At 38.0% G+C, this 25720-nt stretch overlaps 1 protein-coding gene across 1 annotated transcript; it reads left to right on the forward strand.

Moving 5' to 3' along the window:
• Positions 1-4006: 4006 nt before the first annotated feature.
• znhit6 (zinc finger HIT-type containing 6) lies at positions 4007-25720 on the forward strand. Its single transcript, XM_088349499.1, has 10 exons — positions 4007-4277; positions 5374-5439; positions 11513-11619; positions 14794-14882; positions 16446-16549; positions 19571-19639; positions 20778-20858; positions 20931-21011; positions 23546-23670; positions 25267-25720. The coding sequence occupies exons 1-10, from the start codon at positions 4198-4200 to the stop codon at positions 25635-25637; spliced, it is 1173 nt and encodes a 390-aa protein (XP_088205625.1). The 5' UTR covers positions 4007-4197; the 3' UTR covers positions 25638-25720.

Genomic DNA, 25720 nt, shown 5'->3' on the forward strand with positions numbered 1-25720 from the left:
TGTTTCTTGTCTTCTTGAAACTGATTACATGCTGCATATGTATGAGTGTTTTTCTTAAATTGTGTATATGTTCACGGATCCCATAACCTCAGCAACACATATGGGTGAAGGCATTACTCACTCTAGGACACGGGTGTCAGACAGGCGGCCCGCTAGGGGATTGGATCTGGCCCGCGAGACAACGCTCAGAGAAGCGCAAGAGAAAGAGAGTTGGAGGTTGAAATAGCTCCACTTGATGTTGCCAAAGCCAGGTGCCTCTCACAAACGCTGCACTTGTATTTCTCTCTCTAATCTGTTTTTTTCTCTCTCTCTCATCCTCCATTTTTCTCTCACTCTCTCCATCTCTCTCTTTCACTCTCTCTGTCTCTTTTTCTCTTTCTCTGTTCATTTTTGTCTTTCTCTCTATGTCTTTACCTTCTTTTGGTCTCTCTTTATTTTTTCCTTTACTCTCTTTTTCTCTCTCTCTTGCTTTCCCCTTCTGTCTTTCCCCTTTCTCTCTCTCCTTCTCTCTTCTCTCCTCTTTTTCTCTCTACTTCTCTTTGGATTTCATTCTTTCTCTTTCTTTTATTTTTTTATCTCTTGTTTCTCCCTCTCTCTCTCCCTCTGTGTGAAATGAAATGATCTGCATTTATATAGCGCTTTTCAAGTCAATGACTTCCCAAAGCGCTTTACAATGTGCTCCACATTTCCCAATAGCGGCCTTGTATTGCAGCCATGTAAGACGCTAACCTGCTTATTAGGGGTTCAGTGTCTTACCCAAGGACACTTTGACATGTAACACGGATGAGCCGGGATTCGAACTGGGATCCTTTGATCCCAAGACGAGCGCTCTACCTCCTGAGCTACTGTCTCTCTTTCTCTTTTTTGTCCCACCCTCTCTACCTTTCTTTCCCTATCTTTCTCTTATTTCTTTCTCTCTTTTTTTTCTTTCTCTCTAATCTACTAAACCGGCCCCCGAGAGAATGTTTGTTCTATCGTGGGGCCCCGAGCTTAAATAAGCTTGACACCCCTGCTCTAGGAGGGGTACTGAAAGTGGCGGCTCTGTGTGGGCAAAGCAGACATATCGCCAGTGCCAAAGACCGATTGGGATGGGAAAATAGGGGTCCTGGAGGTCTATAGCCCAACCGCATCCTCCACTGGCGATTGGCATTTTGCTTTTGGCGTGGGACACTTCTTTGAGCGCCAACAACTTCGAGCAGGGGTCAGGAACCTACCAGATATGGTCCTTTTCATGAGTATATCTGGCTCGGAGATAAAATAAGACCTTTGTATTTTCCTGAATCCTCCAAAGTGTGAACTGAGTATTGATGAATTATGCGATGTAAATGTAAATGGTCTGCATTTATATAGCGCTTTTCAAGTCACTGAAGACCTCCCAAAGCGCTTTATAATGTGCTTCACACTTGCCCATTCACACACACTCACACACCGATAGCAGCATCAACCATGCAAGGCAACTACCTGCTTATTGGGGGCATTAGGGATTTAATGACTTGCCCAAGGACACTGTGACAGATAACACAGACAGGAATCAAACCTCTTGATCCAAAGACGAGCGCTTTACCTCCTGAGCCACTGCCGCACCAATGCCAAAGCAACACTGACTTTAAAAAGGGTATATATAAGGCACAGTCTCAACTAGAGTTTACGATCACGGTGTTACACCTACATACCCCATTTTGGCTGTATACATACCTGTCAACCTGTACGTTTTTGCCGTACAAAGTACGTTTATTATACATTTTAAGACGTGTACGACGTACAAGATAATCTGTACGGAAAAACGCAAATTTGTCAATTATGGGTACCATTCGGTATTCACTGATTATCACGAAACGGCAAATCAATCAAGTCAAACGAGTTCGAGTTGTGTAGTGAAAGGAAGTCCGTCTCTTTTTAGAGAACCGGCTTTTTCGGCTCAACTCATTAAAGAGAACCGGCTCTCAAACGGCTCACTTGCTTTGATGCATTATATTACGAATTATTATGTTGTATAAAGAAGTTAAGAAAAAAAGGAAGTATAAAATGATAAAATGAAAAAAGACAGGTTTGTGGTTATCCCTTTAATCTGTATATTACCAACAATAATTTAATGCAGAAAATGAATAAATAATTTGAATAAGAAAATGTATTATTCTACTTAATTATATTTGCATGTATTTTTTCCTTCTACAGTGAACGTCCAAGCTACTTATTTTCTTAACTTTTTTTATAATAAACCTCATTCATGTCGAGCAACTCAGTATCTCACAACAAAAGTTTACCGGTAATAAACAATATATACAATATAACGAAACACATGTACAATATAACATGTTAAACTACATAAATAAACACGTTTGAAAAAAAATTATGGTGTAAGATTTTTTTGTATTTTGTAAGGAAAAATACGACAGTTTGTAAGGGCATGGAGCCGTGGAGGTTGACAGGTATGTGTATATGGCATTCAACAATTTATGTTCACTGTTTACACTTAAAGATAAGAACCTACATAACAAACTGCAGGCACCCATAAACGCCAGCAAAGCATCCAGAGCAATTTGATTGGGTGAGAGGTAGGAATGGACAGAGCTATGCACATAGTCCCTCTAATTGTCGAATTATTAACAGATGAAAATGGAAACAAACGTCATTTCGCCAAAGTAAATATTTTTTACATGCTCAAAAGTGAAATTCATACAAGGTAAAATTGCCCTGTGCTTTACTGTTCTTTTACATTCTCCCAAAATTTAGATATGAAGTTGTTTTAGTAAAGATTGTGCGAAAGGGACATTTCATGCTGAGGTTGCAATTTATCAAAGTGCATCAAAGCATACCAGCTACGAAGAACTGGTAAGCATCCAGACTTATATAAGCTTTTAGATCAGCACCGGTGTATGGGGATAGTAAATGTTCATTTTACCTCTGAAAAGTGATGGGTCCCGGGGACTCGCATGTTCCACAGTTGTAATGCCTTCTCAAGGTCCAATTGCAGCAACGCAATTTCCATAGCTAATTTGTGGTTTTCATTGTCGTGGTGCCGATCGAATGTGCTCTTCTGAAAGTTCCTATTGCGAAATGATTTATGCAATCCAGTTTTTTTGTCACGCTGGGTACACGCATCACAGAACATGTAGCCTCCATTATCATCCTCCTCATAGCGTAACCAGGAATATAATTTAGTCCATTTTGGCAGAAAAGTCCTTTTCTTTTGTTTATTTTCTTTCGTCGAATCGTTTGCTTCAACACACGTGTTTTCCTTGCCGGAATTATTGCCGTTGTTATCACACTCTGCATTATGTTTCGACTTATTACTGACACTGATAAATGACCAAGTTTGTGTTGATTTTTACCTAATACTGTTTTTTCGGAGGCATACTTAACATTCACTCAACGACAAGCTCCACAACAATGACATAATCTCGAAGCAACGAAATCTCGTTTGCCGAGATCGACGTGCAGACGAAATCTCGAACCGCGAGACCAAAACAACAATGGCGGATCTGCCTGACGAAAAGTTTGGAGCGCGATAAATCTTTGTTTAAAAAAAAAAAAGTAATCGGGTAATAATGTCAATTTAGTGTCAAAAAAGTTGCGTCCCAGGGACGCACGTTGATTCGACACTATGCGTCCCCAGCAAAAATGATACGTCTAGGACGCGGGGACGCGGGCAAACGAGAACACTGCCATTCATAATAGAGTGGTACATATGGACTGAAGTCAGGCAGACTGGAGGATTAGAATAGATATGTGAATACCTCAGGAGGAAGACTGTATAGGTAACGCTATCCTCAGTTTCTCTAAATCGCGCTCTTTGTGCTTTTCGACAAGGTGAGACACCTCATCCGACGCTACACAATATTCGTTTAACCAGTCATTGCTAATCGTGTTGAATAGTATAGCTGTTTTTGTTGTTGTTGTCCACTGTTTACTGGCCTCCTACACTGTTTACTACAGTCTACTACCGTCCATCATGGTGTTATCACGTGGTTAAGTCACATGTGTACAAAGGGTCAAAATGAGTCAGAATGGAGCGGACAGCCACAAACATCCGTAATCATGTGTGGCGGTATTGCACCAAAGTGGTGGATGCCGACCGCTTTTATACTCAAAGAAGAAAACGATCCGCGTGGTCACCGGCGGAAGAGGTTTTGTTTTGATCCTTTTGCAAAGGCTCCTCATGTCATGTACGGTGGAGTTCCTCTTTCGATATAAATAATGTCAGTCGACCAGATTTGGACAGAGGACAGTCAAAGTGAAGAGATGAGGGGCACAAAAAGGAAGATTTCTCTGTCAAAGTAAGTGGGAAATTGAAAGTAAGAACACACTTCTGTGTAACCCCACAACGGCACGGTTCCTTGGGCAAAGATCAGTTCTAACTCAAAACACTGTATCTGCTGTACATGCAATGTCGGTTCTGCATCCGTATAGGTTTAAAGTTTTATCGTTAGTATGTTTTGTTAAGGTTAGCAGCTTCATACCGATTTTTTTACCGACGAGTAACTATGACGCCGTGTACTTGGTTTCCACTTATCATTTTTTTCCCAAGTCATTTTTATTTGTATAGTCCTTAATCTCAAAGAGTCTCAAAGGGCTGCACAGGTTATTGCTAACCATAGACTATTATTACAGACTATGATTACACCATCCCCTGGTCTAAAACCTACATGAGGCAATGAAAAACTAAAAAAAAAACCTCAACATGAGGAAAATGACAAAACCTTGAGAATGGACGACCCCTGTGGTAATCCCCCTTCCAGGATGACCAGGCTGCAATGTCTGATGCAATAACATAAAATACACATATATTGTCAACAAAAAATATAGCTTATTCATATGCTATAGAGTAGAAGTGTGTTTTAAGCCTAGATTTAAACATTTCCACTGAGGTTGCAGATCGGATCTCAGGACTTCCTCCTGAGCATTCCACAGCACCGGGGCCCGGATGGAGAACGCTCTTGAACCTGCGGAAATCTTCTTGGCTCTTGGAATCACCAGTAGACCTGCGCTTTCAGCACAAAGGCTCTGGACCGGAACATAGGGGGGAAATCAATTCTGAAAGATTTGAGGGAGCAAGTCCATGCATGATATTGTATAATACCAAGAGAACTTAAAACCACATCTTAAGTTAGCAGGGAGCCAATGCAGGTTAGCTAAAATCGGGGTGGTGTGGTCAGACTTTCTTGTCTAAGTTCAAAGCCTCGCTGCAGCATTTTGTACCTGCTGAAGGCTTTTGATTTTGGACTTCAGGAGACCGGAGACTAGTGCATTACAGTAATCGAGACGGGAAGTAACAAACGCGTGAATTATAATCTCCGTAGATGGGTTATATCCCACCTGTATGGTGCAAAACTGTAAAACCATTGTTTACTCATTTTCTTACATGTTTAACAGTTGTGGTGTGTGTGGCATTGGAGAGGCCAAGTACAAGTGTCCCGCCTGCCTCACGCTTTCATGCAGGTAAGAATGCCCTCGCCCAACCGGGCTGTAATTTTTATATTTGAGACTATACTGTGTGTAATATTTGGCTACTTGTTGTTTCCCGAATGTTAAATGGTCTGCATTTATATAGTGCTTTTCAAGTCAATTAAGAACTCCCAAAGCTCCTTACAATGTGCTTCACACACACACTCACACACCAATAGGAAGTCAGCCATGCAAGGCGCCTACCTTAATGTGTCGTGCAACTGAAAACGAGGGTTACTAATCACAAGGGAGAATACAAATTACCAGTACCTGAAGTGATCAAACTGACATGCACCATGTTTTTCTCATTGTTTTTTGTCCAGCCTTTCACTTGTTTTCTTTATTATTTTTGCTGCCTATAAACTGCTGCAGGAAGGAGTTATTTTGATTTCAAGTCATACAATGTGGTTAAATAAAGAAATGGATTGTTGTTAAATACGGAAAAAAAATATAATTTAAATATACGTTATTTTTTTAATGCCATTTCGGAAGATGCCCCTACCAATCAATGAGTATCCATTGTCACCACAGCCGTACAATGTCCTCTTTTGACATTTTGTCAGGCAGAACCAAATTGAGCAAGATTGTCTTTTCGATCCAAGATGGTCTTTCTGTCCACTAAGATGCCTAACTCGTACTTTGTTAGTGGATGTGCCCTAAATTCCGACCTATAAGCTGCGACTTTTGTCACAAGCTTTCAACCCTGCGAGTAATGCAATGCAATGCTGCAGGCAATTTATGCATATTCCCTCATGGCCGCCAGCGTCGCCCGAATAATAAAGGTAAGGGTGAGACGGGTGGAATATGTGTGTCTGGTAAGAAGCAAGTTTAATGTACATTCGCGCTTTGTGGATGAATCAAATTGGCATGAACAGAGCCTCATCAACAAAAATGTCAGATAAGTCGGTCAAACTTAATGAACCCCTTCCGAACCCTGTCAGACTGTTAAGAAGCAAATGCGTGTCTCAGACATGGTGTCTGTACGATGTCACAGCTCATGCTACATATCATTGGAACGCTTTAGCTCTTGGGATCCAATATATCATTTTAAAATATAATCACAGAAACTTCACGATCAGTCCGAAACAAGATACCCCAAAAAGAATAGAGCCAGGGTAGCTCACCAAAGACGTCGTCTTGCAGCCATCACGTTCCATGATAATACGCAACCATGGTCTTACATTGGTGAGTGTAGTGAATCCAACAGTGTAAAATATTTACGAACTCCAAAACATGCAATAATGCCGGCAGAGAAAAAAAAGATCTCTCTGCATCGGTGGCCGTTGCTTGTTGCTAGCTGTCTGTTTAGCCCCATCAAGTTACTTTCTCAAGGCCTTAGACCAACCTAACTTGTGATTAACATCTTTTTCATCCAATTGCAGGCTTTGTTTTACCCCGCTTTAGCTTATACGAGCCTGTAAACGCTTTAAAGGACCCACCTCCTTTACCTCCAAATAATTGCAATCAAATGATGATTGACACATTGGTGAGGAAATAAAACGCCGGTGTATATATATCCGAGTATGCGCATCACTTCTTCGAAAGGAAAAATGAATTGGCTGCTGCTTACGTAGTTGCTAGACCTGTTGCGAACCAATATCGATCCATATACAGTATAAGGCGCGCCGTAGTATAAGGCAGCATGGTCAGCTTTTTATTTTATTTTTTTAAATGAGGCTTTTAGGTGCACCTTAGTGCAGAAAAATACAACAGTGATGTTCATTGTAAATGCATGTCGATACATTTTTTTATTACTTCAAATGTTATTTTTCCCATGATGAATCCCAACATTTAAAGATGATTCAATAACAATTATGATATAAAATGGTTAAATACCTTTTGATTCACATTTTTATTCTGAAACGTTTTTTAATTCAGGGTTTTTTAGCCGTTAAAATGCTGGCATGTGCAACAAGGGCAAAAAAAGCATTAAATTACATCAATAATAAAATTCAAAGTCAATAATGACTAATTTATCACAGTTGGTAAACACTTGTTGATAAAATAAAAAATAATGCAATCAGAACTTAGGTAATATATATGAGCTCATGGTGAGCAAAACAAACATCAATGGGATTTGGAAAAAATACAAGAAAATGTTTAATTTGACCGCTTTCCAAATTCATATTTGGTCCAAAACATCCATTTGTATTTTAAGTATATTTTCCCGTGTAAAGGTTTAAAATGCTGTTAATATGTGTAGGGAGACTGTTAGTATGTACCAGAACTAGTTACAAATTGCGCTAAATCTCCGATTAGGCACAGTTATTAACATTTGTTAAGACATGGTTAAAATCTATGTGCACATATAGCTGATGCACAAAGATTTGTTCTCATAATTTTTTATGTGACTCGTGCTACATACCTTGCATGCATGACTTGTAAACATTTGGTAAGAGAATGTGAACATTTGTGAGACTACACTGGCATCAACGATGCACACTAAGACCACCAGGGGTCGATAGCGCCTTTAACATTCCGGTGTTGGCTGCAATACTGTTTGTTGCAGTTATTGACTCCTTTAGTTTGTCTTTTTGTGTATGATACCAGCGGCGGCTTTTTCAGATTCTTGTCATTGCATTGAACATTGTTTAATATTTTTAGGTCTATCAATCTAAGCAAAGTGTTCCAGAAGTCGCTGAATAGGAGCTTTTCTTAGCAGTAAATGTGCCAATTTTGAGTAAAACTCTTTATGTTAAAATTAAGATATTATATTTTTTCTAACTCAAAAGGGTGGTCAGAAGTAACTGTTGTTAAAAGTGGGATACAGTCACTTTTCTTAAATATTTGTCAATTTCTTGCTTAGATAGAATCACTGAATGCATGTCTGTGGATATGTTATGAGAATTTCAAGAGAGCCCTGATCTCCGAACTACAAACGCCAAATTATATAAACAAATGCTGTTAAGTCGTGATGGACTTAAACATGCTCGTGATCTAAAATCGGAAGTGATCTTTTGACAGTCTTTTTAATGAGTCACGTTCTACTTAGTCAGTTATTTATTTATTTTGGTTTTATTCATTTGTATAATGTTGTTTGTCTTAGAATTGAAAATTATTTTTGGAAAAACTACCCCAAATAAATGTGCAAATTAGTCTTTAAAAAATGGTAATCAAGCTATGATCATTTTACCAAATCCCTCAACAAAGACGAATAATTGGGGCGGCAGTAGCTCAGGAGGTAGAGCGCTCGTCTTGGGATCAGGGGATCCCGGCTCGTCCGTGTTACATGTCAAAGTTTCCTTGGGTAAGACACTGAACCCCTAATACCCCCAATAAGCAGGTTAGCGTCTTACATGGCTTCAATACAAGGCCGCTATTGGGAAATGTGGAGCACATTGTAAAGCGCTTTGGGAAGTCATTGACTTGAAAAGCGCTATATAAATGCAGATCATTTCAAATAAGTCAACACTAAAAAATCCAGTCATTTGCCAATATGCAATAGGGCCATGAACAAACGTAACCTTAACACAGGAATGCCAAAAATACGGCCCATGTTCCGTGTCCGGCCTGTTGGATTATTTATTGCGGCCCGGCATTAATATTAGTATGTCAAAAAAAAGAAGCGAGTTCCTAGGTCGTTTTTATCAACAGTTATGAGTTTTAAATAATTGCAAACCAAATGCTCTCTCTGGCCCCTGGAAGGGCAGTAAATGGGAGTTCACGTCTAGCATGCAAACTGAACAAGTTAGTATCAGGAAATGGAAATTCTCATTTTTGCGCCCCGCTGTACTATGCGGGCACCCACCCGGTCTTACTGGTGCTGGGTGACCGCGAGCCTGCATCGTACGCACAACCCCCTGTGTTGCGCTCTATGCATAAGATAGGCAGAACGCGGGTTATATAAGTTTTAGCTGACCTAGCCTAGTTCAATCGAATATAGTTTAATCTTATTGCCCATGCACTGCTAAACCTTTGATTTTTTTTTTCTATTAATTTTTAACCAGTATGACAATAAAGGCAAATATGACATCTTTCATAGCTTTCTGTTGAGTTTGTATAGAATGATCAGTTGGTCAAAGTGTCAAGCTGTATTTACTCAACTGTTAAAATAAACCAGTAAACACATTCAATGCCAAACATGAAAATATTTGTTCCCCATTGTTTGACTTTATAATCTGTTATATATATGGTGAAGTACTAATAAAGGCTGAATTTGGAGCTGACATTCTCTTACTGATCCGGCCCGCCTGAAAACAGCCAAACTGAGTTTGACATCCCTGCCTTAACCGAATACTTGTTCACTTGGTGTTTGTGAACCTGTACATTTGAAGAACTTTATCATCCTGCATTTATTTTGCCAAGCTAGAAAATGACCATAATTTAGTAAGAGGGAAGCAGAAAAACATAATTTCAGTTGTCCGTTATGTAATGTGTCATAGAAATATCTTTCTCTGGTGCTTAAGGTGGTATTTTAGCCTGGCAGATAGCCACACACTGTATTTGTAGCTTGAATTTTTGATTGGTGGCCTGAAATAACATGCCACTGTGGCAACAAACTAGTAGCAACAATCTGTGTCTATGCTTTTTGGCTGTTGTTGACGTTGAAACGTTTATTACCTAATCCTCAAATATCTCTTGGAATATTGTGTGACCTCAAGCTTCTTGCATAAAGGCCTGTAGTTGAAGGCATCAGTCAGCATTCCTTAAGCTTTTTTTCCCTCCCTTTCAATGTAATCCAGTCTCCGGCCAAATACCTGTCACTCATTTGTCAAAATACTTGCAACGCACAGGTTTCATTGTTTTAAAGCCTGTTTTAAATCACCAGAGGTTAATGTACAATTAATTGATTCATCAAATCTATGAACTATTTTAACTATTTAACAGTTTTCTTAATCTTTTTTTTTATTAATCTTGTAAATCCTTATAATTTAATATTTTTAACACTATATTGTCAGGTATTTTGTAGGAGAGACATTGTTTATGCATTAAATCCAAACCAAACGATTGCTGATGTCAGTGCCACAATTTGCTGGTAAGAATTATTCTTGGTTTCTTTTCTCCCAAATATCTTTATCAGTCAGCCCACATGTGTTAGTGTTAATTCTGACTAATTATTTACCGTTTGGGGATCCCTTTTTAAAATAATGGTATAAAACTTTCCTCGGGGGCCGCTGGAGCTAGTGCCAAATCAGATTTTCCACAAGAAAACTGATACACATCCTACTCTTCTCAAATCTTTTTTTTAAAATGTCTACTCTAAAAAAGATTGAACAATAAAAACACAACATAAATCAAGGAACCAGTAAAAAAATCAATCCATAATTTGCGTGGGCAGCACTCACGTTTTTAGAGAGTGGGCCTCAAACTATCATCCCAGGGGTTGCAATTGGGTTTCTGGCTATGAGTTTGAGCCCTCGGCTTTTTATGGAGGTCAGTGTAATTATCCTGACTTCTGCTTTTTATTGTTTACTATAAAAAAAAATAATCAACATAGTTTCCTATTTTCTGACACAGTAAGGGATTCAACATTTAATAATCATTTCAGTGTTCTATACCGGCACATACAACTGAATTTCCTTTTTAAACTGCAAAGAATAATTTTGAGTCTCTCCGATTATTCAACAAAACGATCAACAGCGTAGTCGATTGTTTAAAAAAAATCGGTTGTTGCAGCCCTACTACCCAAGCAATAACTTTTAATCATCATTCGTATTATTATTCAGTTTATAGTTTGGTAGACACTCAAAATAAGGAGAGGACATCAATGGATTTTAAAATTTGCAAAGAGAACAACTGAGAGCCTAAACCACAGATGAGAATTTTCTTTTTGAACTCGTCTTGGTTTGTTTTTTGTATTTATTGATTGTTCGTTTGATTCTTGTTTCACTGTTGTTTAATATTCTGTGTACAGTGACCTTGTGTGTCCAGAAAGAGACTTTGGAATAAAATGTATTATTGATAACAAATAATAATTTAATTTGGCCATGAACTAGGTGTACGAACCCTGTATTTTGAAGAAATGGCAAATGCCAAATGTTGTCGCGACACACCCTTCAATCTTTTTGACATTCTTACTCCAAGATCTACCAAATGTAACATATTTTTTGTCTCTGCTTTTTCAAAGTTTACTTTGTGTGAAAAAACACAAGGAAGAATCCAGATGTAGTGGTGTTAGAAACAAAACTGCCTTCTTGAAGCTCTCTCAATTTGATGAGATGGCTCTACTTAGTGGTAAGTAAGAATTACTTTATTATGTTGAAGATTCTTTCATTTTCCTTTAGGCTTGTGGTGATAGACCATGATATGCAGTTGCAGCATATCCCAATCAATGTTAAAACTATGGGAGGTAAAATTAAGTAAAAGAAAGGAGGAATCGCCCAAATTCATTTCAAATATACTTTTTATCGAGAGAAAAGCATTACAAATGTAGATATTAGCAAATCTAATGATAAATGTATTATGGCAAATAGTTTTCTGATTAATCTTGAGCATGTGTCTCATTATGTTTTCTGATTACGGATCATTAAATAATGTCACATTGTCCCAGTACCGACCTGAAAATACCCTTCATCATAATTCAACCACGTTAGTGGTCAGCAACCATCAGGGTGTGGAGTTTTATCGAGCCGCTGGTCCTTTGTTACTGGGCTGCATAGAAGGAATTAAAAGGTGCCTTATTTTAGGAAAAATAGAAGCCTTTTTTGCTTGCACTTTATATGGCGCAAATGTTTTTACACACAATATAACTTAGTATTGTTGCATGTTTTACACAAGGGTTTATAGTAGTATATGTATTTAAGCAGTGATTGATCAGTCGAAAAATATCCACCACATTTGACCAACATTAGATGCAACGGAATTCAAACCCAGATCGCAGCAATGAGAGCGCCCATTACAAACCACTAGACCACTAGGGATGCATATGACAAAAGAAAGGGAATTAGATTTGATCTAATCATTACACTATTATTATTCATGGTCCCACGTTGTGAATATGGGGCCCAGAAAGCAAGTCATGTATTACGTAAACTACAAACACAATAACATAACAAAATTAACAATGTATTTATTTAAGAATCTCTGTCAAACTCCTATCCATCATCAGATACACCAAAGAGTTGTTTCCCTCGTGCTTTTTTGCGTTAACATCTTTCTTCCATTTTTCTTTGGAACCATGGGTAAAAATAGTGTGGTGATGAGATAAAATCGAATTCCTTTTCCTATGTCATCTACATCCTTGGTGGTCTAGGGACTATGCAGTGGATTTCGGATTATTATTACTCATGTTATTATTGAGCGCTGGAATTTAATGAGACATTAAGCCGGTCCGTGGTACAGAATAGTTTGGGGACCATTGCACTATGTGATAAAAGGGGATGTAAAATGAAAGGGACATGCGTAATGTTATCCAATGATTATTTATTTTTTAACCAGTTAATGTTCCAACGGCCTGCCGTCTGTTTGTTTATATTTATCTATATACTGAAGCCATATCCCCCCAGTGGGAGTTGGCTAGAGTCAAAAACACGCTCACATTCACCAAACATTCCCCATTACTCTTCCCAACCTGACACTGAACGTTCAGCCAACAGCACAAGAAGCGGTGAGTTGCTGTTTTGTGAAACCCTTTATCAGCAGAGGCCCGACAGCAGACATTGGTTTATTCCCTCCGTGTCATAAGCGTCGATACCAGTCATTCTTAATTATCCTTTGCCATTTTTAAAAAAATGGCCAAAGTAAAATACACAGTTGCAAAACCTGTGATGCTGTTAACTGGTCTTCACCAAATGGCCATTTTTATGAAACGCCTAGACCTACCATTATACAACGTTCGTTTTTTCAAATTGTGATCAAATTTGACAAGGAACCAGGGAGGACTTTGACTACCTGTTAAGCGTGAGCTAAGGTGCCCATGCTACACACATTTGCATGCATTGCATTGCAAAAAAATAAATAAATACAAATCCAGGCGAGAGTAACAACCTATTTCTGTGTGTTCCATCTCAGATTAATCAATGTCACTTGCAATGATTATTTCAGTTTGCAACAAATGTTCAGTCTTGCCTTTTAAAAGAAACCAAAAACTGTCAATATTCTCCAAATGGTTCAAGAACGACATTCAATTTACTTTGGGTACGACTCTGATTGGGATTTTACAGGAACGTTAAGGGGCAAATGCCTCATTTTTCTGCAATATACTGTAAGTTCACTGTAGCGTATGCTGTCCAGACGTGGGCAAATGGTAGGTGTGGGCATTACTATATTGGTATTGTCTGTATTGCAAATAGTATTTAGTTTGGATCGTAGGTCTAATTGTTTTTTTATTTCCGTTTAATTTGAATTTCATTGTGATTATCATTTTATTCAAACAGATCATTTTCAAATTTACTATTTTGGATATTTTACATGGCATTTATAAGGTCAATAGTGTTTGGAGTGCGACCAAGGAGTGACCACTGCAATACTCTGTAATTGATGCCACCGAGATCTAACTTTGTATTTAATTGAGCTGGGCATAGATTTAGAACACGCACTAATATATAATGTGCACCACTAATTTTCTATGAAAAATTGGTACGGTATGAACTTTTGTTTTTCTCAGCTCAAAATAAGCATTAGAGGTCACAATTGTTGTGTCAAAAATGATCACAATGGGAATTGAAGCTGGATTGTGGTGGGGAGAGCTTTGAATCTTAACTGCTAGACCACTCTGGTTATAGATGACGCAGGAAAGGGTGTTTTATTTGATCTCATCACACTATTTTTACTCACAGTATCATGCTGTTTTCGCTAATGCTCCATTACAACGTTGCACAAAGTGGCACTGTAAGGTAAAATACTGGGATGATGAGGTCAAATTTAAAGTGTTTTCCAATCTCATGATAACCCTAGCGGTCTTGTGGTTAAAATCTGGCACACTCACTGCCGTGATCTGGGGTTCAAATTTCATAACATCCAATGTTGTGCAAATGTTGTCTACGATATTTTTCGAATGCTCAATCATCACTTATATATGCTAATGTACTACAGTAAAACCCCAAACTTTGAGATCATTTTGGAGTACAAAACATGTGCGATATACATGAATAAAATGGTAGATTACTTTAACTCTAATGTTGGTGTTAATGCAAGTAGTTTAAGTATGGTCCAACTGCGCTCTCCGAGCTCTTTCAATGCATTATTAACACTCGCAAAATCAGTGTGACGTAGTGCGAGGTGCATTACTCCTAATGATTTCTGCTTGCCTTGACCAATCAACGTTTGACCAGACCTCTTAGATTTTCAGTGACATTCTCTTTGACATCCGACAAGAGTACTGTGATCATGTTGCAGGATGGATGCCTGGTTCTAGTATTTATTCGTCTGAAGAAATTGTTTTTTCGTAAACATTTCTTTTTCTATTAGACTACAGGTTTCTGGAGGATACAGGAAGGTTTGCGGGTCTGGCCCAAAGAGACAATGTCATTGGTCGGTTTCCTCTTACTCCGGCATGGGTAAGCCCTTTTTGCTTTTGTTGTCCAGCAGTGGTAGGGGCATAGGGCAATTGGGCAACTGCCAAGTTTTTTTCCATTGAATTAAAAAAAAAACGTTATAAGTAAATATTATTTGTACTGGCAAACTCATGGTCTGATTTTGATTTGATGTTATAAATCTTTCTTACCAGGAGTTAGCAACAGAAAATGTTAATAGCCATATTGGACCAAAAAATATGTGTGGAGTCACAACAAATTAAAAGCTTGAAATCAGTGACGAATTCTGTTAGACAACCCAAAGAAACACAAGATGGAGGTTTGAAATGTTAATTTCAATTATTAAGGCACAAAGAAAAATCCAAGCCTCTCTGGCCTTATGAGGAATAAAATGCTCTCTAACAAATTGCTGCAGACATGAAGAGTGAAAAAGGTTGAGAGGTTTGAATAGTCTCCAGACCTTCAATCTTTTTTCTAATCTCAACCTTCTTTAGTTTCTGTTTTTTAATTATAGCATATCCAATGTACAGGGTACAACATGGATCAGGGGTCCTGTGAGGGCCACATATGTTTTTATTTCTCCGATGATGGGTCAGTTTGTAATGAAAATGTGTTTTTGCCATGTGTTAACGCAACAGTTATCAAATTGTTTACTACGCAATGGTATAAGCTAGAAGCATACTTATGATTCTAGAAAAAAGTGAGGGTTCAAGCTTAATTTTGATATTCTTTTAAAGTTACGGAGCTAATTTTCCTGCAGCCCTTTGAAAATGAGTCATAATAGCAAGGATTGGCTAGCACCGGCACTTCCCATTTGAGAGCAACGTCGGGCACTGAAAGAGTAAAGAGGCCATTCCACATTACTAAGCATGTCACAGATAGTATATAACACATTGAAAAGGAAGCATTTTATTACCGATTAAACGTGTAAAAGCAGCCACATACTTAACACATTCCTTTGATTAACTGTTTTAGGCAAGAATGAGGTTTTATTGTTCCTTTTCGTCTTTGAGACAACAGGTCAGATGAAGGTTTGGCACATGTTTCTGGATTTGGCTTCCAGATCATTGGAAGTTGTATAATCTTGTAATTGGCTTGCCTTGCCTGCCCTATCTTTTTAATACATCTATTTTACCACCTCTAATTTTCTGCCAAAATGAAGCCATTTAAGTTAAATGAGCTGGAAAAGGTGAGTATTTTGCCTTTTTAAACAGGAAAAGCACAGCAAGTTAAGCAGTCAGCTTTTGATACAGAGCAGATGTTTGGTATTTTAACATAGTGTTTTTCTAAGAAAGCTACATCCACCCATTCTGTCTTTTCCACTAAAAAGAAATGTCAGCCAACATTTGGTCCCAGAAAAATCTTCTTGTGGCTCTCTCATACATCTTCTTAAATACACCCCATCCTATCTGACGGTGGTTTTGTCACGTGTCTCCTTTTGAGACATTTTTGAATGTGTTTTTGTTTTCAATGTTGTCTGCCTCTACAACTATAGATACACTATTCATTATGATCTTCCTTCCAAATTCTGTTGGTCTGTAATTTGTTTTGTTCCATTATTCCTTTATGCATGTTCTTGTTTTATAGGTCAAGAAATTAATTGTGAATGCCAGAAAGATGAACATCACACTGAAAACCCTTCCCAGATCCTTCACCAAGAGTAAGGAAAACTCAACCATCTTCAATTCTAGGTGAGAAATCCATTACAATTTGAAGGATAGAATTCCTGTTAAATAGATTAAATTGAGAGATATCGCTGACTATTTTAAATGGGGTGCGCCTATATTATTATACACATATTTTAACCGTCATGCTTTGAAATCTATAAAAAGGACAAATTTACAGTTCTATTGGGAATGACAGCACAAGTTATAAAGTACATTAATAAATATTAGTGATTCATAAAATATAGACTTGATCTTGACTGCCACCTTAAGACTTGGCATCGTTAGACATGTATGCATTTGCAAAACGTTTGTTACTTCGATGCTTTATTATCTATAAACGTAGCGGTGCGGTCAAATTACTTTTCGTCTTGATCAAGATTTTCTTCCATTTTAAATAAGTCACCAGGTGGAGTTGAAATGGAGAGATTTGGTTTTTCAATTCCAAGCAATGTCTTGCTAACAATTGCCATTATAATCGCAGGTTCTGTCTTTGTTCTTCCCGCAACGAACAATTTTTCCGTTAAAACCTTATTAGAATAGGGAATAAATCCGTGTTTGGTCATTAAAGATATTTACTGCAATGTGTTTCCTATTATATATTATATTTTATTTCAATGTTGAATTATCTTTGTAATCATTTCGAATTCGCTTTTTAACGTGGGTTACAAAGTTTTCCCTTCCCTTTTTTAAAGGTTGAATGCCTACTTAAAATAAAATGCCAAAACCACACCTGTATTCTTATTCTGTGTTCATAGCGAGGTAGGTGAGCATTGTTTGCCCACCCGAATCCTTTAGCAAATTAGGTAGTTATCATCAACAGTTTAAGTTCACCTTTTTTTTGTAACTACTTTAGTCAACTTTCGTGACTGTTTTTAAGCAAAACAAAAGATCATTGTTCATGTTAAAATGTCAACTGAACACTAGTTTTTACCAGTGTCAACCTAGTAATAAGCAATGCATCAGCAACACATTCCATATTTATTGTTTTCCTTTTTCACGTGGGATGCTGCATCGCAGTAATGAGAAGACTGGAATGTATTCCAGGTATGCACTTTGCACCTTTCAAGAAATGACTAAATGCATTTTTTGGACAAACCCCTTTCGCAGTGAATTGCATAGTTTCCATTTGCTGTTGTAACAAAATAATGGCACTGCACCTGGTACTCCACCCTCCTTTCCTTGCATGTGGAAACACATCAAGGCCTCCACAGATCGAGGCGAACACACTGACACAGTGAAAAGAAAACCTGAATTCCTTAAGAGTTAGAGCTGTCCGCCCCCTCTTTCAGTATTATAAATGTGTAAAGTAGCAATCCCGAACGTATTCATGTTTGATACCCCTGCACATTGTGTTTGTCGTAAGCTTTTCACATAGAGATGCGAAGATAAACACAGCTTGTTAGTCATTTTATATTATTTTGTTTGTTTCAATATATATTAAAAAGGCTTTTTTTTTTTTTACATGAAAATAAATCCCATAATTACCGTAAAGATGAATTTATTGCTTGGTATGTTCAACAACCGCATGCAGTTTGTACATATTTTTATGTTCAGAAGGATTTGTTAGAATGTATTAAATTCCAATTGTTCTATTATAACATGGGACTTGAAAGCAACATCTCCTGGATGCAACTGGGATGCATCAACAGTAATGTATCCTTGGTTCATTGAGTGTTTCGCAACATTAGAAACTCCCGCCCAGGTGACCCACCCGAGGTTGATCACGCCTCAACTTGCGTCCCGGATCTGCCCTTTTGAGCCATAGACACCTAGTGGCTTTTTCTGAAGTATGGCTTGCGAATATAATGGCTTTCTTGGCTGCCGCTGTCACACTCGTCCTTCCTAGGACTTTGCATTTGGTAGTTCCAGCAAAACTTCTGCAGCTGACCTCTATTGTAGCAAAAGAAATTTTTCTAATGGGACTGACAGTTCCAGCATGATCAGGTGTTTTGAAGCCTCAGAGGTGATGATCATGTCTGGTCGCCGCGATGTTGCTGATTTGTGCTGGGGGAACCTTAGTTGTTCTCAACCTCATAACTGATTCTCTTGGTTCCCATCTGTTTCCATTGCAAAATTTACACGTGAAAATGTGTATTAGTCTCAGGTTTTACACATTGTATTGTTGTTACAGAGTAAGGGGGAGGATAGGAAACAAATGTAAAATATCCAAGGTGTTTGAAAAAGTATATCCTTTAAATATTAATAATAAATTGTTAGGATAAATATCAATGTTAACCATAGAATTTTGTGAGACCCCGTGGTTGAACAGTCTTGGGGGTTCCAGGGTTTGTCCAGGGGCAATGATAAAGAACTTTTAACTATTTACAATTCAACTTTTAACCATTGAAACAACACAGTACCTCAAACAAAAAGACTCCTATTACCCGATCAACCAATTGACCAAAAGTGAGTGAGAGGACATTTATTTATTTATTTTTTTTAAATAGAAGTTTGAGACCCTGGCAAGGAACAATTACAGCCTGACGGCATGCCAGTTTTCTATATTGTATGGAAAACACTGTATGCATTTCCTTGTAAAACTCACGAGCAGATCATTTGTAAATAAAAAGAAGAAAAATGAAATATGCGAAGAGAGTGTTACCCAAGATATGCTTCAGCATGTTTGTCAGGAGCTGGATTACCCACTTGACGTGTATAGTGTCTCAGGCTACTAACTATTATCATATGCAACATCAATAATTTAATTTGCTTTAATCATGTACTTTCTGTAATATTTAATATTCAAAGGATAAACCTTTTTTTTTAAACATATTATGATTCAAACAATGTGGTCATTTCTAAATGAACTAACACGATGGTTATAATGATGTAAGATGTAATTGTTTTAAATCATTGATAAACGTGTCCAAAATTATTTTGGGGACGGGTCTCTTAAGCTTTCGGCTTCAACCTGTCATACCCTTTATCTTTTCAGGTGATTTCATTTTGTGATGTGATGTTTGTTGCTGCATGATTGAAAAGAAAAAAATAAACAAGACGTACAAATCCTCGTAATAAAAATCAAATACCTTTTGTTTCATTTAGGGAAAAAATATTTCTTTGGCATTTGAAGATTGTTTTCCCTCAGAGTGATGCGGAATTCAGCCAGAAAAGGTAAAGTATAACCTGCCACATTTTAGCAAATATATAGTGCCTTGCGAACGTTTTTGGCTCCTTTGAACTAATCAACCACTTTCCAGGCTACAAACTTAGGGATATGATTTCTAAAAATAATAATCATGTGGGACACAACTGTGAAATTAAACAAAATACATTCAATATTCCCTACTTTATTGAAAATCTTAAGTGGCGTGGGAATTTTTATTTGGCCCCTTCTAATTCATATTTTGTAGCGACACCTTTTGCTGCAATTACAATTGCTGCTTAGGGTATATATTGCCCATACTTCCTTGCAACCTGGCTCGAGAGTGGTAATATGGCCATTTTAACACCTGGATACGCTTGTTGGGGCTCTGTTCCATTGGAGAGCTGGCTTTTTGTTTTGGATCATTGTCATACACTTTGGATTACTTTCTATCCTATCGTTATGGGTTTTAACGCACAAAAATGTGTTTATTCGAGGAATCAACTCCTTGCCCTGAAGAATTCTCGTGCCGGTGTGATGAGGGGGCCCTATCATGGATGGAGAGCCGGAGCTATTAAATCCAACAATATTTACTCCAGAACACTCGATAATGCTGACAGTTTAAAAAAAAATCAGCCGAAAAGCATCTCTGCTTTGATAGATGTTCCTTGTTGCTTGCTGCCTGTTTAGCCCCATAATTCCAGTTCACAGACTGGTACAATTATTTTCTGTAGGCTGTTAGCCACTAAAATTTTGATTGACATTTTTGTAGGACAATTGCAGGCTATGTTTCACTGTCCACATAATCTATACGCCCCACTTTTAAGTTTTGTATATGTATAACATAGCCAATAAATTTCCAAATTACCATTGTGTCCTACTTGCTGTTGGTTCGGGGGGAAAAAAATGTAGTTTTCCATGTTTATGTTTGAAGTCTGAAATGTGTGCGAAAGGTTGAAAAGTTCAGGTAGGCGAATACTTTTCGCATGGCACGGTATTTATCTGCATATGTGAAATGGACTGTTATTTTACCATGTCATGCAACCTTTAGTCAAGGATTGATATTACACGCTCGTATTTAGATTCTCTTCATCGCATACCTTATTCCTATTCTCAACATTTGTTTTGATACACGCAGGTCTTATGTCTATTTTTATTCCAATGTAGGGTGTCTGACCGGTTATGCCTTCAAGAGGTTTTAACACCCTATATACACCTGACTGAGTCGGATCCTATCGTACGCCAAAAGTAAGACTTTTTTTCAAATGATTCTTAGTATTTTAGGATTGACACTTGTTTTGATCTTAATATGTGTTTCAGGTTGAAGAGATATGCATGTGCCCCAATAGAAGATGTTCGTGTTTTAATGAAGGTAGAAGGGCAAAAGGCAAACTTGGTCAGGTGAGCCACTGTTGATGATTTGGTATGTTGTTCAATAGTATGGTTGATGGCTTTTTTTTTTTTTTTTTTTTTTTTTTTTTTTTTTAAATATTGTTCTGTTTATACACGAAAAGTTTTTTACTTTGGCACTTTTGTGAATACATAAGGTTTACGTTTGTTTGAAAGTTTTTTTCAATTTTTTTCAGATTTACTTGGATTTAGTCGGATTTTACTTTCTTAGAAACTATTTCCAACTGTAAAGCTACATTAAGCTTCTAAATTTACTTTGATCTATTTTTAGTAATTTTTCTCTGGGCGGCCTAACAGCCAACAAAGGGCCGCAGTCAGGTTGGTGCCATCAATGGCGCTCAAAGTGGATTCCTCTTTTTGGATCAACGTCTTCTACGTGCTTTCAGTAAAATAAGCAGGGGCTTTACAACTGATTTTATCTTGGCTTTGAAAGGTTTCGAGAATTTTCAGTCTTTTTCTATGTCATTAATAAGAGTCCGGTGTTGTTATTTATTTATTTATTTTTTCTTAAGAAGCGTGTTTATTGTAAAAGCAAAGGACACCCCCGGAAAATCAAGCAAATTATTTAGACAGTTGATATAAGGGTCTAAACGCACTGGTCCCCCTGGTCCACTGTTCACGCATCTCTTAACGACATGGGTCGTAGAGGAACCACTTCCTGTGGTGTGTCTTAGGCAAGTACAGCCTGGTGGCGCACATTCCTCTCCAGGTCATTTTTTTTTTTTTTTTTTTTGGTAGGGGTTTGCTTCCCCTCAAGAAACGGGTAGTACTGGTTTCCATGGATAACAGTAGCCGGAGAAACCTTATCTTACAGATACAGCACCTTCAACATCCGGTCGCCGTTGTTGTTGCAGTCGTCTGTTTAAAGCAGCTTCCTGCTTTTCACAGATGAGCAGGACCTCGGCATCGCTGGTCAGCAGCCTGGTTCTCATTCACATTAGTCGCTGGTTATCTGTGATGCCTTCATTGAAATTGGAGGATGTGTAAGGGGAACTACTGGTGACTGGACAATGACTCTAATGACACTTAAGGGAACTGTAGTGTAATTGATAACTTCCCGTGCTGTGTAATTCAGGTGTATAAATTTAAAGACTTTGATTTGTGGCCCAAAAGGTCGAAACACGTTCTTACATAGTAAATATTGAACAAAGTAGAGCCAAACCTCCTGTTTCACTCTTGTCATAGATTATACAAAAATGTTTGAGAAGATCCAGAATAATTTATCCTCCAACGCTTGTCGGGTGAACACTATCCAGTGTTTCCCATACTTGGGAAGATTTTGTCCGGTGGCCAGGGTTTTCCAGCTATAGTCTCATAAACTTATTATAAATATTATCGTATATTTTAATAAAATATATATGTATAAACATTTATATGTGCGACGTTAATCCGAATTACTTTCTCATGATATAAATGATCGCAAATGCCATTGTGAGTATTTGTGTTACATATCTTAATCAGTCAGAAGAAATCTTGGTGCTAAAGCGAATACTCCTACTGGTACTTGCAGTGTTTTTCCCGCTCCATCTGCACTATGATTAGAGTACTGGGTAAAATGTGACTTTGACGAGCGTCGAGTTCTCCCTAAGTTGAACATTTAACATTTTCGGCATCCTGAAAAAAAGGTTTAGTGCTAAATGTCAGGTGCAGTAAATCTGGCCAGCACCTTGTCGCAGCGCTGCCATTACAAAATTTTGCTCAGAGTAGGAAAATGTTTGGGTGGACACGGGCCATAACTGTAGCTCATGCAGTAAGTTGTGCGTTATTATGGCCTATAAACCATTAAAGAAGAGTTAGCACACTGTCTTAGCAGCAATCAAAAAGCATCTGTACTGATAGTCGATACTGTAATTTACCTATCTATCTACCTTGGTCATATACCTCAAGAGGGGTGACCGACAGCAAGACAAACACATACAATAACAGAGAAATTAAAATCGAAAAAATAGGAAAAAACACACAAACATTTTTGGACCATGGCCGACCCAAACACCCAAACAAGTTAGGCACCTCGACACCTAAGTTGGTCATGCTTTCGTTCCTCCAGATGATACTGCAATTTACCTGATTAATTAATTCAACCAATTAAACTTTTATTCATATTGGTGATTTGGTTTGTTTCCTCTCCAATAAGATACCTAAAAATAGTACAGCATCAGCAATGGGTCAGCACTAGTTATTTTTAATCTAAATACATGACTATCAGATTTTAAACTCCTGTCACGTTTAACTATGTTTTGTGTGACTTGTTTGCTCTGTTGTCACCTTTCATAAATAGTTTATGAAGTAATGGTTTACAAGGGCACACATTTATTATAGATCTAACGTCTTGACTTTGGTTTAAAAATGCACTTCATCGGTTCGTTTGAATTTGAAGTGTACAATATTTTCTTCGTTGGAGGGGTCATGGGAATGCAATGACCCAGGATCCCCCTAAACTGTCCTCCCACTCAACTATTATTATTATTTTGGAAACACTGTTATTGCTTCACTTGTGAGTTCAAATCATGATATTATAATAACAGGTACGACAAACTGGATTTGGAGAAGAGCCTAAGAGACAACTTTTGCAACAAAATACTGATCGAGTATCCTGTACTTCATGTTGTCCTGAGGGCTCATTGGAAGGATTTTCCTTTGAAAGGACGAGGTACGTAACACATTTATTGAAAACAATTGTTCTATTCCTTTCATTTTCTACCATCTGGAACACTTTTGTACAAGTTGCTTTACTCTATTTGATTTTGCCATTGACCCCTATGTTTACGAAATGGATAAACGGTTCTTAAATGATTCCAACGGGGTCACATCATACTCCTGGGTTCTCCAACAGGAGAAACCTCCACCTCTAATTTTTCACTATGGCAACATGCTACACCTAACAAACAATTTGCAGTCAGCACAACATTACAAGGTCTGTTTAAACCACACCTGTAATTATGGCCAAAGAGAGGCTCAAGTAAAGTTGAATCGTGACCTCATGTCATAATACGGAAGGTTCTGTTTCGCTTATGTCGCGCGTTTGGCTCTCTAAAGTTATGAAATGGAAAACAAATATCCAGCACACACTTAACAGGTTTCTCGTGAAGTACTGTGAGTTTTTTTAAATTTTATCCTTACCCTGTCTGAGTCGTTCCGTCTGAATAACCAATTTGTTTATTCTGGGCTGTGTACTTGAGCATGCTGTCAATGATAAGGCCTTGTCTCATTTTGTGGATTTAATGTTTGTCAAGAACTGATAATTACACATGCAGAGGCCTGGAAAGCTGGTCAGGAAGTGATAAAAGGCTATCAGATATGGTGACAATTGTGTATGCCCTGTAGCAAGAATTAAGGGGTGAGACCGAGACTCTCAGAACTCATTGCATGCTGTAAGAGCTTGTTTAGCCGGGGACATAAGAAAACATAAAAATAGAGATATTAAAGGTGGGGTGATTCATTTGATGTGTGCTTAAAAAGTTAAGAGTTAAATATATCTCTGAATAAAGTGTTAACAATGTCCAACTGAGTTTAAATAGGCTTTATGTTTTACTGACCACTGTGCCTTTCTGCTTTTAAAGTACATTTAGCAGAGCTGTTCGGAGCGGAGCACATAGGTTCAAGGAATGTGGCTGTATGGGAGTGGTTAAGAGTGACGTCATGTTGTTTACTGTTCCGTAAGAAACCGTATTACTTTGCATGTTGCCTCATCCTCAGCACCAGCAACGAGCCAAACCATGGCGTCATCTTGCCCTCTGTCTCAACTGTTCCTCTTTTTTTTCATGTCGACAAATAAATCCATAAGCCACTAGCACGGTTGTGTGCCATTCGAGCGTCAGCCACGATTCAACCCGAAACCATTTTCGGGTGGTATTTCTTCCATGGCAGGGTCATTGGGTACATCCTTTCACATCTGGCGTAACCTACCTAACTACCTTTTAAATAATTTGTTGATAGTCAATGTCCTTCTTGTCTGGGAGAGTGGAATTTATTCTGGGGAAAAATGCCTTGTCAACAAAGCTAAAAGTGCAGTCAGCTTTTTATGGCATCTTTTTACCTGACCGCCTCTCAAAGATGATATCTAAACTCCTTTCGCCTGATCTTTGGTGCACAAAGAGTTGGATCCTGAAAAAAGCGTGATCCCCACTCTTCCTTTGCTCGCAATATCACGATAAACCACTTTGTGTTAAAAAAATACGTAGTCAACATAGAAACAATATTTGATTTTTCTATATTTTTATATACTAATGTGGCCATTTTGTTTCAGCTGAAGCCATATCCACTATCAACAGTGCAGCATTGAACCACGCGAGTGAGAACCCCACTCCAGGTTCACCAGCCATCCTTTCGTTTCACACCACAAATGGAAACGCCTCCAGAGAATCAGTGCATCCAAGCCCTAAATCACAGGCCTCACCAGAGAAACGGCAAAAGACGGAATTAAGGGAGAACGATCTAGAAGAAGGAGAGATTGTTGATAGTGGGGACGAAGAAGAAATGGAAGAAAGTTCTAAACCTGGCAAAGATGAGCTAAGAGAACACATGGACAAATATAACGGCGATAACGAAGAATTACCAACTGTTGACAAGTTTGAAACTGACGAAGAAAGTACAGAGGTGAACAAAGCTTTGATTTGAAAGACTTCGGTTTACTGCTGCTTTCACTAATATAGATATTTTTATGTTTAAGAAACAAATAAACAATTGCTTTTCTATTTGAA

Source organism: Urocampus carinirostris, chromosome 12 (assembly GCF_059441175.1).
Source record: "Urocampus carinirostris isolate Australia breed hairy pipefish chromosome 12, RoL_Ucar_1.0, whole genome shotgun sequence".
NCBI classification, from domain to species: domain Eukaryota; kingdom Metazoa; phylum Chordata; class Actinopteri; order Syngnathiformes; family Syngnathidae; genus Urocampus; species Urocampus carinirostris.